This window comes from Oratosquilla oratoria, chromosome 18 (assembly GCF_046742065.1).
Source record: "Oratosquilla oratoria isolate Oo_2021 chromosome 18, ASM4674206v1, whole genome shotgun sequence".
NCBI classification, from domain to species: Eukaryota; Metazoa; Arthropoda; class Malacostraca; order Stomatopoda; family Squillidae; genus Oratosquilla; species Oratosquilla oratoria.
Window position 1 is genome coordinate 4,799,982 of NC_134794.1, and position 19,235 is coordinate 4,819,216.

General features: G+C 39.1%; 2 protein-coding genes across 2 annotated transcripts; both read left to right on the forward strand.

Annotated features, from left to right (window-relative positions):
- Positions 1 to 4,519: 4,519 nt before the first annotated feature.
- Positions 4,520 to 5,537, forward strand: LOC143034890 (trypsin-1-like). Its single transcript, XM_076201233.1, has 3 exons — positions 4,520 to 4,562; positions 4,672 to 4,892; positions 4,996 to 5,537. The coding sequence occupies exons 1-3, from the start codon at positions 4,520 to 4,522 to the stop codon at positions 5,509 to 5,511; spliced, it is 780 nt and encodes a 259-aa protein (XP_076057348.1). The 3' UTR covers positions 5,512 to 5,537.
- A 7,578-nt stretch (positions 5,538 to 13,115) lies between these two features.
- On the forward strand, positions 13,116 to 14,157 carry LOC143034891 (trypsin-1-like). Its single transcript, XM_076201234.1, has 3 exons — positions 13,116 to 13,182; positions 13,292 to 13,512; positions 13,616 to 14,157. Exons 1-3 carry the CDS (start codon positions 13,140 to 13,142, stop codon positions 14,129 to 14,131), a joined length of 780 nt encoding a protein of 259 aa, XP_076057349.1. The 5' UTR covers positions 13,116 to 13,139; the 3' UTR covers positions 14,132 to 14,157.
- The last annotated feature ends 5,078 nt before the right edge of the window (positions 14,158 to 19,235 follow it).

A 19,235-nucleotide genomic window follows, 5' to 3' on the forward strand; every position in this document is an offset into this window, starting at 1 on the left:
ATGACCCAAAATATCTGTGTATGATCTACTATTTCCTTCCATTTCCTTTTAGCAAAAAATAGAACCCATGTGGAACGTTGTGTAACGTTGCTGCTTCATAATCAGGAGGTCTGTGTTAAATCCCTGGTAAGAGACAGGTAATTGTTCAAACCACCGTTTGATATTGTAAGAAAACAAATGTGGTTTGCTACATGAAATGGTGATTTAGCGGGTGAGGTAAAGTCTCTGGTGGGCTTTGTGATTTTTTTTTCAGGTACGAAGATTATGTACAATGAGAGATATGGGAGAGGGCCTCCCTACCTCTACTAACTAAGTTTTTGACCTAGACAGTCCTCCTGCCAGATACTTGACCTAGGCAGTCCCTATTGCCAGGTACGTGACCTAGGTAGTCCTAGTGCCGGGGCTTGACCCCGGCAACCCTACCTTCAACGGCACAGCTGTTCCTAATAAAGGGGTAGGGGTAATGTTTTGTGGATTGCCGTGAGATGTGTTACTTATGAAATATAGGTATGGGTGTTTTTATATAGGGGTTATTTGTATGGTTGGTGGGCGTGTCTAGATATGGTGTGTATATATTAAATTTTGTAATTGGGTAGGTATGAAAAGGTCTGTCTGGTGACATTAGGCATCTCGTGTGGTGACACTGAGGGGGTGTCCTGTTGTTGTTTAAATTTGCATTGAGTCAAGTGTTTTGAGATTGGGAAATCGGTGAGTACCATGTTGCATGTGTGTAGATCACGTGGATGGTCGGTGATGGTTAGTGACGGTTACATTGCCTCCCAGCCTTTTAAAGTACGTCCGTGTACCTTGGTTTAAGGTCGTGTAAATTGAAAAAAAAATTATGAATATATGATAATTTATGAAGTTGCTAGTGGGAGACATTGACTTGTAAAATTTGTTTGAATTGGCAAAAAGGGTGATTTACGTATATTATCATATCTTGGATGTGTTCAACAAAGCTATGTAAGAATGTTTTCACTTGCACGTACATTCTCTTTGCAATGAGAATAATTTTGCACTAAATACATTCTTTGTTCAATGAGTTTGTCACTTTAGTTCGGGGATCTCTTTTCTATGAGATATATGTATTTTGTATTTGTTCATGGGTACACTTTCACTAGAGGCATAACTTTACTGAAGACACGACATCCTAAAAATATCGGTTAGTTTGTTTTAACGAGAATGTGTTAGTATGTGTAAGGCTAGATATAATAATAGTATTTAGTTCAATTTGGTAAATACATACACACACACACACACACACACACACACACACACACACACACACACACACACACACACACACACACACACACACACACACACACACACACACACACAGATATATATACATATATATGTTTATATTTATATATATACATATATATAACAATAGACAAGGAGATATCCGTTTATAGATAGGATTATAGTGTAGGAATTTGAGATTTATATTTTTGGTTGTTTCTGTGAGAAGTTGCAAAAGTTGAGTGGACTGTTGTCTTATTAATTTTGGTTCATTGTGTTTTGAGTTAAATGTTAATAATATTTGTTTCGCCGAGGATTATGAATGGTTATTTGCTATATTTTTGTGGGAAATTGTTATTTCTGTAAATGATGTTGCTGTACCCATAATCAGTATTGTACATAGATTATGGAAATCTGTGGCTTTTGTTGTTTATTCAAAGCAGTTAAGCTTTGAGTAAAAAAAAAAAACAAAAAAAAAAAACATAAGTTTGAGATGGAGATATTTATTACATGTATGGGTTCAGATTGTGGTATGAAATGATTATATATTGGTCGTCTTTGAGTGGAAAGTTTTGAGAATGTGTCTTTCCTGAAATTTGTGTGATTTTCGTATCTAGGTTGGGTTTGTCTGAGCTATATCGTTTTAGAGTTGAGTTGGTAAGGTGGTAATATTTTGTAAGTTGAGTATCGACAAATGTATTGGAGATGGTAATATCATGTTGACAATAGATGGAATTAGTATAGTTTTGAGTTTGATGTAATTGTATGTTATTCCGGGGCGTCACGGTCAGAAGGAAGTAGAGGATCCTTTTATATAGTGGGAAAGAGTTTTGGTAAGTAAGTAATCGTGAGTTCCTTGTAGCCTATGGATACGCATGACGTCTTTGTGTCTGTAGGTGGAATAATGGGATGGTTTTATGTGTTGGATTTGCTGATTGTGGAATTTGTCGTTATGTTTTGGTTGGTTTGTCTTATCTTATTATGTGTTGGCTTTGGGTGACTGCCTGTGAGACTCCTTCGGGGCAGGGTGGGTTTGGATGGGGTTGTGTTGAAAATGTTATATTGAACACTTTGTCTAAGGTAAATGTGATATTGATCTGTTAAATATATATATATATATATATATATATATATATATATATATATATATATATATATATATACATATATATATATATATATATATATATATGTTCGTTATTTGAGTACATGATGGCAGAGGTGATAATGTAGCTTGTAATTAAGAGGTGTATTGTCTTTGATACTTATATAGAATGAGTATGAAAAATATCTCCTATGTATATTGTGTTAAAATGCACTGGGATATATTTTGTTATTTAATTATTGAGTTCTATATATCTGGGGTTTGATATGTTTACACGTTGTTTGATATTCTATATCCGTTATTTGTAGTATGTGTTTGTTTGTATTAGCTGTTCTTTTATATAGGGGTTAGTTTTATGGTTGGTGGGAGTGGCTAGATATGGTGTATATATATTAAGTTCCGGTAATATGACTGGGGTATGTATGAGAAAGGGTTCAATAGGTCTGTCTGGTGACATTAGACATCTCATGTGGCGACATTGTGGGGGCGTCCTGTCGTTGTCTTACTTTACATTGAGTCAGGTGTTTTGAAACTGTGAAATCGGTGAGCTTTGGAAGACTGGAGATCTTAAGAAAAACGAGTACAATGTTGCATATGTGTGGATCACGTCCATGGTTAGTGACGGTTACAATAGCTTCATAGCTCCACTTTGCAAGGCCGGACATTAGAGCCGTGTTTGACCAGTGTCAGACAGATTACACTCCTTTCATGATACATTCACAACCACAGCCATTGAAATACTTATAGAACTCCACAAGCATTTCTTACCATGCTTATAGCTTCATAGTTCCACTTTGCAAGGCCGGACATTAGAGCCCTGTTGGACCAGTATCAGGCAAATTACACTCCTTTCATGATACATTCACAACCACAGCCATTCAAACAGCTATAGAGCTCTACAAACATTTCTTATCATGCGTATAATTATACCAAACTAGATTAAGCCACAGAGGCGAGGTACAAAGTATGCTTCGTTCCACAAAGGATGAGCTTTTCTTGCAGTGGACTCTATAGGGTGAACTGATCTTCCATATTCACAAAGCAAGAGCCAATATATCAGTGACTAGTCACTTGGCCCTGCTAGCTGGTGACGTAATAATACACACACACACACACACACACACACACACACACACACACACACACACACACACACACACACACACACACACACACACACACACACACACACACACACACACACACACACACACACACACACACACACACACACACACACACACACACACACACACTCCCATCCACCACCCTTTCCACCCCTTCCATCTCAGCTCCTCATGGATGACGGGTCATACCTGCATCCGCCAACTACCCTGGATCAAACGCAATGCAGCAAGACACAGTACATCCACAGCAAGGACGTGGATGTACGATAAGCCTAACTAAAACAAAATTTCTGGAAAGATGAAGGCGAAGTTCTGAGGACGTTCCTGGTTGATCTGTGGATGCAGATATCTACGTAGTCAAGAATATGGTGAAAAAATTAGTATTGTCTGCTTTCAGAGTTTCCGTATTAGGTTATTGGTGTTGTGTGGGCAACCATTGAAGATAGGTCCTTGAATTTAAGCTTTTACTTTTGGATATATAGTTTTCTTTGTCGTTTTTTTCAAGATTGTCAAGATATTAGGAATTTTTCTATTTCTAAAATAAAATCCCACCCCCAAATCTAGACAATAAGAAAGTCAAATGGACATCCTGGCAGCAGAAAAAATAAATCTCCTGAACGGTAGCTATCATAGCTAAGACACATTATCTTTATAATATATATGAATTTTCTTTCATGATAAATTAGATAAATTAATATAATAGTCAAATATATTTAAGAGAACATCAAAATTACCATATATATATATATATATATATATATACATATATATATATATATATATATATATATATATATATATATATATATATATATATATACTGTATATATATACAACCCGAACATACCAATATTGCATAGGTTGTGTATAACCAATGGATTTTATACCACAACAGTTTAAGTTTAGGCGAGATCTATAGTGAAATTAGATAAGAAAGAGATATGCTGAGGGTTTTTCCCATAGAGCGGTCTTTGTGGGAGGAGCGGCTCATCGGCGACACGGATAAAAAGGAGTCGGACGCTCCATCTTCACCATTACAGTCATGAAGGTCCTCATCTTCACTCTCCTGGTAGCCGGCGCCTTCGGTATGTGATATAGCGACAGATTCCTTCAAATATTACTGACCGCAAAAAACGTAGCCACTTTCTAAAAACTCTCTCAAACAATTGACCAATGTTCTTGATGTATTTGCAGCCGTACCCGCAAACAGGCCCCGCCTCCGCTTGGGCTTGAACAAAATTGTTGGAGGGGAGGATGCCACACCCGGAGAGTTCCCTTACCAGATCAGCTTCCAGGATACTACATGGGGGTTTGTGTTCCACTTCTGTGGTGGGTCAGTGTACAATGAGAACTACATAGTCACTGCTGGACACTGCGTCTATGGAAAGGACTACGATAACCCAAGGCGTCTTCAGGTATGTTGTTTAGTAAACAGGAGCGTGTTTGTAGTGCTTCATTTTGAATGACCACATCACTTTTATTTTTCTGGCTGTAATGGTAATGATTTTCTAATCCCAGATCACTGCTGGTGAGCACAATCTGAACAAGGAAGAAGGAAATGAGCAGTCCATCAAGGTCGAGAAGATCATCCTGCACGAGGACTACGACTCGTGGAAAACCACCAACGACATTGCTCTTCTCAAGCTGGCCGAGCCCCTCACCATGAACGACTACGTCAAAAGCATTCCCCTCGAAACCGGTGTAGCCAGTGGTGACTGCCAGGTAACTGGTTGGGGAGCATTGACTGAGGGAGGATCTTCTCCTAGCATCTTGCAGAAGGTCACCGTCACCGTCATCAGTGACAGTGAATGCCGCGATGCCTACGGTTCCAGTCAGATCTTGGACTCGATGATGTGTGCTGGCGGTGATGGCGAAAAGGATTCCTGCCAAGGAGACTCCGGTGGTCCTTTTGCCTGCAATGGTCGTCTTGCTGGTGTGGTGTCATGGGGCTATGGATGTGCTCGCCCCAACTACCCCGGAGTCTACACAGAGGTCTCCTACTTTGTTGACTGGGTGGAAAACCACGCCGTTTAAACCGATGTCCCTGTATCATGTCTAAATACAAGAATTTCCTTCAAATTCTCTTTTCTTTTCTTCTTTCCGACGATTACATGAGGAATACTTGGTCCCAGTTGTGTTGTAGTGCGCTAACATTCTTTCCTTCTTGAAGAATTTATCTAATTGTGAACATACATTGCCTGTTTAGATGAACGGAGGCAGCTATATCAGTGGAGGATTTCCTCACCATAATGTTGGATAATCTTCACGTCCACACTTATCATAGTCTCAGTGATTGTAATAAAAACCCTCATGAAAACAATATTAGGATGTGAGGTCAGATTTATTCCACGTTTAAAAATATTACATTGATACGACATCACTACATGAGTTTTCAATACTTACTCAAGATAGAACACTCAAGTGTATTATTCGTCTTCATGATTTAAAGGGAAAACAAAAAACTACGACAATGAAAGGTCTACTGAGAACAAAAAGTGTACAGTTTTGAAGACAAGTGGTGGTGGAGGTGGAATCTCGTGAGACTCACCTTTTGAAAGAGGACAAGCCATAAACAGGTAGAAAAACATCAGGAAGATTGCGAGTTTAGAGCAGGTCAATGGATGGAAGGAAAGATAGGTCGGACTGGTTAACTCTTGACTCTTGCAAAATGCAATTTCACAGAAAAAGGGTGAAATGTTTTGGAAAGTCTAATATTCCATGACCTCTTAAGGAAAGGAGGTAGCCATTCTATGAGTTTAAAAGAGAAGGAATAATAAAGTGATAGAAGAGGTAGGGATGAAATCTTTTGGAAAGTACTGAGCAGATGAATGTCGCTTGAAAAAAAAAAAAAAAAAGTATGGGAGAAGGGTTTAGTTTTTACATTAGTCAAGAGTATTGAGTGAAGCCAATCACCCCCAAACATAAGAAAATCCTTCATACAAGAATGAATAAGTCCACTGTATAGGATAAACAAATGAGCTTGAACTTATGAGGTCGGCACCAAACACCTAATGTCATTAAAGCTGTTCTAGCAGAAGTTGATTTTCATTCTAGTCGAGTTTACTAGTAAAGTACAGACCAATAATGTTTAGTGCCAGAAGTAAAGATTTATTTGACATAAGAACATAAGAACATAAGAATAAAGGAGACTGAAAGAGACCATAAGGCCTACACTAGGCAGCTCCGTATCCATCACCACCTGTCGTCCCCATCCATAAAGTTGTCTAATCGTTTTTTAAAACAACTGATAGTTTCAGCGCTTACTACATGATTACTAAATTTATTCCATTAATCGACCACCCTATTAGTAAACCAATTCTTGCCTATTTCCTTCTTAAATCTAAATTTGTCCTGCGAGTCCTGCCCTGTTGTTTTATTATGATGACCTTGTTTGCATCTTCCTTGTTATAGCCTTTGATCCACTTGAACACTTCTATTAGATCACCCCGCACTGTGCGTCTTTCCAGAGAGTGTAAGTTTAGGTGTCTAAGCCTCTCTTCGTAAGGCAAATTTCCGAGTTCATGTATCATTTTGATCATTCTTCTCTGTACTGATTCTAGTGAATTTATGTCCATTCTGTAGGACGGAGACCAAAAGTGTACCGCATAGTCAAGGATGGGTCTAACTATCGCTAGATAGAGTTTAATAATTACCTCTGCCCTTCTATTCGTTACCGTCCTAGCAATGAAACCTAATGCTCAGTTAGCTTTATTTCTGGCGCTAATGCACTGTTTCCTGGTTTTAAGGTCCAGACTCATCAGAAGTCAGAACTCCCAAGTCCCTCTCGCACTCAGATTTTTCTAAAAACGTGTTATCTAAGATGTATCTATTTTTGGGGTTGTGTAGCCCCACGTTTAACACGCTACACTTAGAGATATTGAAGTTCATTTGCCATTTCTCCGACCATGTTAACAATTTATCAAGATCATCCCGCAGAATCTCTGCGTCGTCTCCTGACCCAATTAGGCGTCCTATTTTAGTGTCGTCCGCAAACTTACTAACATCACTATTTATTCCATCGTCTAAGTCATTTATGTACATAATGAACAACAAGGGACCCAAAACCGAGCCCTGGGGGACCCCGCTAGTAACATTGCCCCACCTAGATTTTATTCCATTTATGGTGACCCGCTGTTTTTTTTGTTACTAATCCAAGCTCTAATTCATTCTAACACTTTTCCTCCTATGCCATGGGCTTTGATTTTATTTAGTAGTCTCTGGTGAGGCACCTTGTCGAACGCTTTGCTAAAGTCAAGGTAAATAACATCGTAATTATCATTGTTATCTGACACCTTATATACTTGAGTGTAAAAGGATAGAAGATTAGTCACACATGACTCACCCTTGGAGAAACCATGCTGTGAATCACGAATTAAATTATGCCCTTCGATGTGTTCTCTGAGTCTATTTACTATTATTGATTCAAGCATTTTTCCTATAACCGATGTCAAACTGATTGGCCTGTAGTTGCATATGGATGATCTATCTCCCTTCTTAAAAACAGGAACAACGTTTGCCTGCCTCTAAGCAGTTGGCACAAAACCAGTGTCTACCGATTTACTGAATATTTCAGTTAACTGGTCGCAGATTTCAAATTTACACTCCTTAAGCATTCTTGGAAAAATTTCGTCTGGACCCGGAGATTTTGTAGCTTTAAGTCTTTCAATCTGCTTGACTACTTCTTCTTTACTAATGCTGATATTAGATAGACTACTTTCTTCATCCCCTCTGTAAATCGGATCGCAGTCAGGTACTTTATCTAACCTCTCATTAGTAAACACCGATAGAAAATAATTGTTAAACTCCTCACTCATTTTTTCCTCCGATTCTATCATGTCATTTTCATCGTTTTTAATTGGTTCTATTCTTTCTTTATTATTTTTTGTTCTATAGAGGTAAAAGAAACCCTTTGGGTTGGATTTTGCTTGACTGGCCACCTTGATTTCATAATTACGTTTCGCAGTACGTGTATTCCTTTTAACCAGCTTTGCCATTTCGTTATATCTTGATCTAAGGTGTGATTCCCCGTTTTTTATTTTTACGTAAAGTCCTCTTTTCATTCCGATCTCATGTTTCAATCTGTCCGTCATCCATTTGGGAGTATTACTATTTTCCGTATTGACTTTAGGGGGATAAATGTGTTTTGTGCATTAATAATTAGATCAGTTAGATTGCTATACATTTCTTCTAAATCGCTGACCTGACTGTTGGGCCCTCACCCCCAAATGACCTGACCTAAAGTATGCACATTACCCTCCGTGACCCGGCTCTTGGTACCGACCTGACTCTCAGCCCCGCTACGAGAAACGAAAATGTCTGAAACGTCCGCATGACATTTCGTATTCAGTTTCAAATAGGTTTTTATACTGTCAAAGTTTGCTTTCCTGAAGTCTGGTACTTGAACGTTATTCGTACTTTTTAATTTTTCCCAAATAACATTAAATCTTATTTCTTGATAATCGCTAAAGCCTAGACTATCTCCCACTATTACGCTGCTAATTTGGTGCTCATTATTTGTTAAAATTAAGTCCAGGGTATTTTGTCCCCTCGTAGGATCGGTAATTACTTGTTTTTGGAAATTATCCTGTACCACATCTAGGAATTACTTCGCTTCATGATCTCCTGTTAAAGTTTCCCAGTCAAGATTTCTATAATTAAAATCTCCCATGATCACAACGTTTTTGTACTGGGACGCTCTGTGAATTTCATGAATCAGAAGATCAGTCTGCTCAATGCTGAGGTTAGGAGGTCTATACAAGACGCCAATAATAACTTTCTTATTCTTGTCTGTAATCTCTACCCAAATAGATTCCATACAGTCCTCTTCCTTAATCGAATTGTTGATAATACAGTTCAATGTATTTTTAACGAAAAGTGCTACACCTCCCCCATTCCTGCCAACCCTATCCTTATGAAAAAACTTATATCCTTCTATTTCGATTTCCGGAAGGAAATGTTTATCAGCCATGTTGATCCAGGCTTCAGTAATAGCTATAATATCGAAATTTTCTACGCATGCTTTACCTCGCAGCAAATGAATTTTGTTAATTATGCTCCTGCTATTTGTATAGTAAACCTTAAGTTCATCTTCCCTCCACCTGCTTTGGTGATACTTTTCACAGTCCCTCTCTAAGTTGCTTCTATTGCCTAAACTATATTCCGATACTTCCCCCACCTACTCCCACGTAATCTCCCCGAAAAAACCCTGTAGGATGCCTACTTCTCGCTCAAGGGATTCAGCAAGGAGTCGAAATCCTCTGGGAGACAAGTGCACCCCGTCTCTTTTATATAGGTGATTCTTACCATAAAAGCGGTCCCAGTTGTCGACAAATGCCCATCCATTGGCCTTACAATGTTTTGCCAGCCTGCAATTCATTGCAATAGCCCTGGAATGCCACATGTCTCCAACCCTACGCCTCGGAAGGATTCCACATACAACAGGAACACCTCCCCTATTTCTAATCTTGTCTAGCGCATCCCGATACCGCGCAAATAGTTCCTCACTCCCTAACTTATCTATATCATTTCCCTCGGCACTTAAGCAAACTACTGAGTCCTTACCTTCCCCTACTAGACACTCTTCAATCCTATCTCTAACATCTCCTATGCCCGCGCCGGGGAAACACACCTGCGTCCTATGTTTCCTATCTTTATCGCAGATAGCCCTGTCTAAGTACCTCACTTGACTGTCTCCTACTACCAAAATCTTACCTGTGGGTAGGGATCCAGCGTCTGCCCTTCCCTTCTTCTCTTGGATTTCATTAGTTTCTTCTTCCTGCAGATTTGCGAGTAATTGAAACGAGTTCTTGCATTTCAGCGGGGCTGGTGAGAACTTTTTTCCACTTTTCCGCATCTTATTTTTCACCGTATTCCATCCATGCTCATCACTAATTTTGTCTTCCGTATTTTGGTCCTTCGAGCGGAGAACTCGATTCTCCACTTTAAGGCACTTAACAGCATCCCCCAAGGCTTCAATTCTACTAAGTAGAGATTGTATCTCTTCGGCGCTAAACACGGTAACACAATCACTCGCCATTTTCACTAACTGAAAGAGCTACCCGGTTGACCTGATCTGAGTGGCGACTACTGCTCAACTGACATGGAAGGGAAAAGGATAGCTTTGTGGAAAATAGGATTCATGAAAGGCCTGGGCACAAATCGAATTAAGAGAAAGAATAGGTCAGTTCAATCCAAGGTAGCATGATTATGTTATGAGAATTGCTGGAGGTAGATACTTCCGGGTAATTGCTGGAGGTAGATTCTTCCGTGTGATAAATGAACCGGTGCTTTTAGAAATAAGAACAAAGGATAGACCAAGGAAATGGCTGGTGCACAGGGTGAATGAAACCGTAAGGACACGTGGTCAGGATGTTGATCAAGTAAAAATGTGTGTGAATAACAATGAGACACACAGAAGAGGATATTAACTGAAGCGACAAATTGTTCTATGAGTGAAGGAACGGGTCTAAACCGACACTAATGATGAGCGAGTAATAAGATGGGATCTTCGTATGGTTGAAATGGGAATGAAAAGGACACATGTAACTGGGATGAAAGGGAAGGGTGAGGATTTTTCTTTCCCATGTAAAATGTTCTATATTAGTTTTCTTATTCGTGCCATGTAATTGTTGGTAGATTTTTTTGTCTCAAATTGAGACCAGCGATGAATACCTGACAATGTTGGTCCACACTACCCTTCTTAATAACTAAATAAATCCACCCATATCTAGAGGTGCAGCCACTGGGGGTTGGCATTCGGTCGTATGGAATGACCCAAAATATCTGTGTATGATCTACTATTTCCTTCCATTTCCTTTTAGCAAAAAATAGAACCCACGTGGAACGTTGTGTAACGTTGCTGCTTCAGAATCAGGAGGTCTGTGTTAAATCCCTGGTAAGAGGCAGGTAATTGTTCAAACCACCGTTTGATATTGTAAGAAAACAAATGTGGTTTGCTACATGAAATGGTGATTTAGCGGGTGAGGTAAAGTCTCTGGTGGGCTTTGTGATTTTATTTTCAGGTACGAAGATTATGTACAATGTGAGAAAAGGGAGAGGGCCTCCCTACCTCTACTAACTAAGTTTTTGACCTAGACAGTCCTCCTGCCAGATACTTGACCTAGGCAGTCCCTATTGCCAGGTACGTGACCTAGGTAGTCCTAGTGCCGGGGCTTGACCCCGGCAACCCTACCTTCAACGGCACAGCTGTTCCTAATAAAGGGGTAGGGGTAATGTTTTGTGGATTGCCGTGAGATGTGTTACTTATCAAATATAGGCATGGGTGTTTTTTATATAGGTGTTATTTGTATGGTTGGTGGGCGTGTCTAGATATGGTGTGTATATATTAAGTTTTGTAATTGGGTAGGTATGAAAAGGTCTGTCTGGTGACATTAGGCATCTGGAGTGGTGACACTGAGGGGGTGTCCTGTTGTTGTTTTACTTTGCATTGAGTCAAGTGTTTTGAGATTGGGAAATCGGTGAGTACCATGTTGCATGTGTGTAGATCACGTGGATGGTCGGTGATGGTTAGTGACGGTTACATTGCCTCCCAGCCTTTTAAAGTACGTCCGTGTACCTTGGTTTAAGGTCGTGTAAATTGAAAAAAAAAAAAAAATGTTATGAATATATGATAATTTATGAAGTTGCTAGTGGGAGACATTGACTTGTAAAATTTGTTTGAATTGGCAAAAAGGGTGATTTACGTATATTATCATATCTTGGATGTGTTCAACAAAGCTATGTAAAAATGTTTTGACTTGCACGTACATTCTCTTTGCAATGAGAATAATTTTGCACTAATTACATTCTTTGTTCAATGAGTTTGTCACTTTAGTTCGGGGATCTCTTTTCTATGAGATATATGTATTTTGTATTTGTTCATGGGTACACTTTCACTAGAGGCATAACTTTACTGAAGACACGACATCCTAAAAATATCGGTTAGTTGGTTTTAACGAGAATGTGTTAGTATGTGTAAGGCTAGATATAATAATAGTATATAGTTCAATTTGGTAAACACACACACACACACACACACACACACACACACACACACACACACACACACACACACACACACACACACACACACACACACACACACACACACACACACACACACACACACACACACACACACACACACACACACACACTCCCATCCACCACCCTTTCCACCCCTTCCATCTCAGCTCCTCATGGATGACGGGTCATACCTCCATCCGCCAACTACCCTGGATCAAACGCAATGCAGCAAGACACAGTACATCCACAGCAAGGACGTGGATGTACGATAAGCCTAACTAAAACAAAATTTCTGGAAAGATGAAGGCGAAGTTCTATATATGTGTGTGTGTGTGTGAGTATATATATGTATATATATATGTACATATATATATATATATATATATATATATATATATATATATATATATATATATATATATATATATACAACTCGAACATACCAATATTGCATAGGTTGTGTATAACCAATGGATTTTATACCACAACAGTTTAAGTTTAGGCGAGATCTATAGTGAAATTAGATAAGAAAGAGATATGCTGAGGGTTTTTCCCATAGAGCGGTCTTTGTGGGAGGAGCGGCTCATCGGCGACACGGATAAAAAGGAGTCGGACGCTCCATCTTCACCATTACAATCATGAAGGTCCTCATCTTCGCTCTCCTGGTAGCCGGCGCCTTCGGTATGTGATATAGCGACAGATTCCTTCAAACATTACTGACCGCAAAAAACGTAGACACTTTCTAAAAACTCTCTCAAACAATTGACCAATGTTCTTGATGTATTTGCAGCCGTACCCGCAAACAGGCCCCGCCTCCGCTTGGGCTTGAACAAAATTGTTGGAGGGGAGGATGCCACACCCGGAGAGTTCCCTTACCAGATCAGCTTCCAGGATACTACATGGGGGTTTGTGTTCCACTTCTGTGGTGGGTCAGTGTACAGTGAGAACTACATAGTCACTGCTGGACACTGTGTCTATGGAAAGGACTACGATAACCCAAGGCGTCTTCAGGTATGTTATTTAGTAAACAGGAGCGTGTTTGTAGTGCTTCATTTTGAATGACCACATCACTTTTATTTTTCTGGCTGTAATGGTAATGATTTTCTAATCCCAGATCACTGCTGGTGAGCACAATCTGGACAAGGAAGAAGGAAATGAGCAGTCCATCAAGGTCGAGAAGATCACCCTGCACGAGGACTACAGCTCGTGGAGAACCACCAACGACATTGCTCTTCTCAAGCTGGCCGAGCCCCTCACCATGAACGACTACGTCAAAAGCATTCCCCTCGAAACCGGTGTAGCCAGTGGTGACTGCCAGGTGACTGGTTGGGGAGCGTTGACTGAGGGAGGATCTTCTCCTAGCATCTTGCAGAAGGTCACCGTCACCGTCATCAGTGACAGTGAATGCCGCGATGCCTACGGTTCCAGTAAGATCTTGGACTCGATGATGTGTGCTGGCGGTGATGGCGAAAAGGATTCCTGCCAAGGAGACTCCGGTGGTCCTCTTGCCTGCGATGGTCGTCTTGCTGGTGTGGTCTCATGGGGCTATGGATGTGCTCGCCCCAACTACCCTGGAGTCTACACAGAGGTCTCCTACTTTGCTGACTGGGTGGAAAACCACGCCGTTTAAACCGATGTCCCTGTATCATGTCTAAATACAAGAATTTCCTTCAAATTCTCTTTTCTTTTCTTCTTTCCGACGATTACATGAGGAATACATGGTCCCAGTTGTGTTGTAGTGCGCTAACATTCTTTCCTTCTTGAAGAATTCATCTTATTGTGAACATACATTGCCTGTTTAGATGAACGGAGGCAGCTATATCAGTGGAGGATTTCCTCACCATAATGTTGGATAATCTTCAGGTCCTCACTTATCATAGTCTCAGTGGTGGTAATAAAAGCTCTCATAAAAACAACATTAGTGTGTGAGGCCAACTTCTTCCACGTTTAGAAATATTACATTGATATGATATCACGATATGAATTTTCAATACTTACTCATGATAGAACACTCAAGTGTATTATCTATCTTCTTGGTTTAAAGGGAAAAACAAAAAACTACGACAATGAAAGGTCTACTGAGAACAAAAAGTGTACAGTTTTAAGGTCAAGTGCTGATGGGGGTGGAATCTCGTGAGACTCACCTTTTGAAAGAGGACAAGCCATAAACAGGTAGAAAAACATCAGGAAGATTGCGAGTTTAGAGCAGGTCAATGGATGGAAGGAAAGATAGGACGGACTGGTTAACCCTTGACTCTTGCAAAATGCAATTTCACAGAAAAAGGGTGAAATGTTTTGAAAAGTCTAATGTTCCATGACGCGTACCACGCGGTAATCGTACGGAAAATTGACGGAGAGCATACGGAATTGGTCGGGAAGTGTTCGTTTTAATTGTGGAGTTGACGGAGAAATCGGTAATATTACGATCGTTTCCCGACTACCGCCGACTATTCAACGAACGTTTAACTTCCGTATCGCTATTGTAAACCGTCTGTTTCACGTCTACGCCGTTCATTCCGCGTTTGATTTCCGTATTTGACGCATAAATACCGCACAATCCCGTTAAGAACACTACTAAATCACGAACAATACACTACCGCTTCACGTTTATCATCGGGGAGCATACGTGCTTTGGTAGTTTAATTCGTGAAACGTTCGGGCAATTGGGCCAAATTTGACGTGGTCGGGGATATACGGGAAGTGTTATCTGAACAGTAGTGTTGCATACGGAAACTTAATTAAACATACGCTATTTATTCGTTAAAGCTCCCCGACTAAAACAAAATTTCACCCCATTTCTGCCCGATCTCTCCACGATCAAGCCCTTTTTGTGCGGTAAGCATTCGGTTTTCATGCGGAATCCATGTGTGACAGGGTCTTAAGGAAAGGAGATACCCATTCTACGAGTTCAAAAGAGAATGAATAATAAAATAGTGATAGAAGGGATAGGGATGAAATATTTTGGAAGGTACTGAGCAGATGAATGTCGCTTGAAAAAAGTATGGGAGAAGGGTTTGGTTTTTACCTTAGTCAAGATTATTGAGTGAAGCCAATCACCCCCAAACATAAGGAAATCCTTCATGCAAGAGTGAATAAGTCCCCTGCATAGGATAAACAAACGAGCTTGAACTTTTGAGGTCGGCACCAAACACCTAATTTCATTAAAGTTGCTGATTTGTCTGAACTATGTTTTCAGAGTTAAATTGGTAAGGTGATAATATTTTGTATGTTGAGTATCGACAAATGTATTGGAGATAGTTATATTAGGTTGACAATGGATGGAGTTAGTATAGTTTTGAGTTTGATGTAATTGTGTCTTATTCCGGGGCGTCACGGTGAGATGGGAGTAGAGCATGTTTTTATATGGTGGGAAAGAGTTCTGGCAAGTGATCGTGAGTTCCTTGAAACCTACGGAAACGCATGACGTCATTACGTCTGTAGGTTGAATAATGGCATGTTTTTATGTGTTGGTTTTGCTCATTTTGGAATTTGTCGTTGAGTTGTCTTATTTTATTGTGTATTGGCTTTGGGTGACTGCCTGTAAAATTGCCTCGGAGGGGGTTGTGCTGAAAATATTCAGTTGAACATTTTGTTTAAGGTTAATGTGATATTGAATTGTTATATATATATATATATATATATATATATATATATATATATATATATATATATGCTGATAAGAACACGGGTACGTGTGTTCACTTATGCAAAGTAGACCCCCTTGGAAAAAGAAACTAACAAAGCAGAGCGCTTTCGTATATTACGTTTTCAATGCAAAAAGTACATAGTTGAACAGAAATACATAGTTTATATATACATGAAGAAGGAACAAGGACAGTTTACATGAGCAGAGAATATTTAGATCCATGACATAATACCTCCGCCCAAAATACCTCCGGCCAAAATCCCACACCTAAAATACCTCCACCCAAAATACCTCTTAAACCACCCACAATACCTCCATGCAAATGATAAGTGTTATGATAAGGACATTTGGGAATGATATTGTAAACAATATGTAGAGTATAGAATCCGATAGAAAGTACCATTAGAGGACTTTTTCATTCAGGATTATGGTAGTATGGTAGATCAAAGGAATAATCAATTCTATATAGAAATTGTTAATTAAAGGAATCAGACAAAACAATTGATCAAAGGAATAATTAATTTTATATAGAAAACTTTAATCAAAGTAATCAGACAAAACAATACAACGACTTCAGTTCACATGTTCAAATCAAATAATGTATTTTACACTATATAATGTATTTTACCCTATATCAGTACCTGGTCGCCATCTGTAATGGCATATAGTAATTAAGCCGATTTTCAAAAATAAAATAGAACAAATAAATAAGATAAAATAAGATACCTCTGACTCCAATTACTATATGCCATTACAGATGGCCACCAGGTACTGATATAGGGCAAAATGCATTATTTGATTTAACTTCTGAGTTTAAGGACCATTGTATCCAATTTATGAAACAATTACCTATGGCTGAACATGTGAACTGAAGTCGTTGTATTGTTTTGTCTGATTACTTTGATTAAAATTTTCTATATAGAATTAATTATTCCTTTGATCAATTGTTTTGTCTGATTCCTTTGATTAACAATTTCTATATAGAATTGATTATTCCTTTGATCTACCATACTACCATAATCCTGAATGAAAAAGTCCTTTAATGATACTTTCTATCGGATTCTATGCTCTACATATTGTTTACAATATCATTCCCAAATGTCCTTATCATAACACTTATCATTTGCATGGATAATTTGGTATCGTTACCGATAATTACACCGAGATCTTTTTCACTACTCACTTTTGTTAACGAATTTCCAAATAACTTGTAATCGTACTTACTGTTACTTTTACTATGTGCATTACCTTGCATTTACTTGTGTTAAATTTCATTAGCCACTTTTCAGACCATTGCTGTAATTTATCTAAACCTTTATTCCGCAAATTATAATTATTCCAATAAACTTGATAATTTAAGATTATAACCTTCTAAGCAGTACAAACAGCACAATATGCATGGAGGTATTTTGGGCATTTTTGGAGGTATTCTGGGTGGAGGTATTTTGGGTGTGGGATTTTGGCCGGAGGTATTTTGGGTGGAGGTATTTTGGGCGCCTTCCAGAATATTTACCCCATGGAAAGCGGTAGTTCAGGTCGCAAGGGTCAATGCGTAAAACTGATGAGGAAGGGGCGACATTAGGTCACAGTCGCAGGGTTACATTTTACTTTATTATTCTTTTGCTTATTTCTTGGCAGATAAATCTGTCAAGTTTATATAAGCCTTTGTGTAAATTTGTATTTTGATCACGGGTGGTATGGATCAAAGTGCACGCTACTAAATTTCTTACTATTATATCATTGGTATGATAGATGACATGGGCATTACCCCAATGAACAGGATGATTATTTAATTGAACATGTTTGAAGATTCCACTGGAGTTATTGCCATCCCTAACATTTTTCTTATGTTATTCAATCCTGATGCTTGAGGGTTTGACAGTTTGACCTATGTAAAATTGATTACATTTTTTGCGAGGAACTTTATAAATGCATCCTTTTATTTACCTCAATACTATTGTTGATGAGCATATGTTTTACTGTACTATTATTCTTAAGAATTACCTTTATGTTAAATCTTTTTAATAATTATGTAGCACGCAACAAATTTTTTCTTGAAATGGCAAAATCAAAACATTATGATAACTGAGAGATGATTTTGGTTGGGAAGTTTTATCTGCCAAGAAACAAGCAAAAGAATGATAAGGAAAAATGTAATCCTTGCGACTGTGACCTAATGTCGCCCCTCCCTTATTAGTGGGACTTAACTTACCGCTTTCCAAGGGGTAAATGTCCTCTACTCTTAAGTAAACTGTCCTTGTCCCTCCTTCATGTATATATAAACTATGTATTTCTGTTTAACTATGAACTTTTTGCTCTGAGGATGTAATATACGAAAGCGCTCTGCTTTGTTAGTTTCTTTTTCCAAGTGGTCTACTTTGCATAAGTGAACACACGTACCCGTGTTCTTATCAACACACACACACACACACACACACACACACACACACACACACACACACACACACACACACACACACACACACACACACACACACACACGGACACGGTCACACACACACACAAACACACACACACACACACACGAACACGGTCACACACACACACACACACACACACACACACACACACACACACACACACACACACACACACACACACACACACATATATATATATATATATATATATATATATATATATATATATATATATATGTGTGTGTGTGTGTGTGTGTATAACAAATATAGGTGTGGGTGTTAGTTCTTTTATATAGGGGTTAGTGTTATGGTTGGTGGGAGTGGTTAGATATGGGGTAAATATATTAATTTACGGTAATGTAATTGGGGTAGGTATGAGAAAGGGTTCAATGGCTCTTCCTGGTGGACATTAGGCATCTCGTGTGGCGACACTGCGGGACATCTTGTTGTTGTCTTACTTTGCATTGAGTCAGGTGTTTTGAGATTGGGAAATTGGTGAGGCCTGGAGGATTAGAGATCTTGCAAAAAACGAGTACCATGTTGCATGTGTGTGGATCACGTGCATGGTTGTTGATGGTTAGTGACTGTTACAATAGGTTCATAGATCCACTCTGCAAGGCCGGACATTAGAGCCGTATAGACCAGTG

What these genes read in the sequence shown, in the direction of transcription:
- LOC143034890 (XM_076201233.1), top strand. Translation starts at nt 4,520, where the DNA reads ATGAAGGTCCTCATCTTCACTCTCCTGGTAGCCGGCGCCTTCG. An exon ending in CCTGGTAGCCGGCGCCTTCG is followed by an intron (nt 4,563 to 4,671) that starts GTATGTGATATA and finishes ATGTATTTGCAG; the next exon opens with CCGTACCCGCAAACAGGCCC. An exon ending in ATAACCCAAGGCGTCTTCAG is followed by an intron (nt 4,893 to 4,995) that starts GTATGTTGTTTA and finishes TTCTAATCCCAG; the next exon opens with ATCACTGCTGGTGAGCACAA.
- LOC143034891 (XM_076201234.1), top strand. Translation starts at nt 13,140, where the DNA reads ATGAAGGTCCTCATCTTCGCTCTCCTGGTAGCCGGCGCCTTCG. An exon ending in CCTGGTAGCCGGCGCCTTCG is followed by an intron (nt 13,183 to 13,291) that starts GTATGTGATATA and finishes ATGTATTTGCAG; the next exon opens with CCGTACCCGCAAACAGGCCC. An exon ending in ATAACCCAAGGCGTCTTCAG is followed by an intron (nt 13,513 to 13,615) that starts GTATGTTATTTA and finishes TTCTAATCCCAG; the next exon opens with ATCACTGCTGGTGAGCACAA.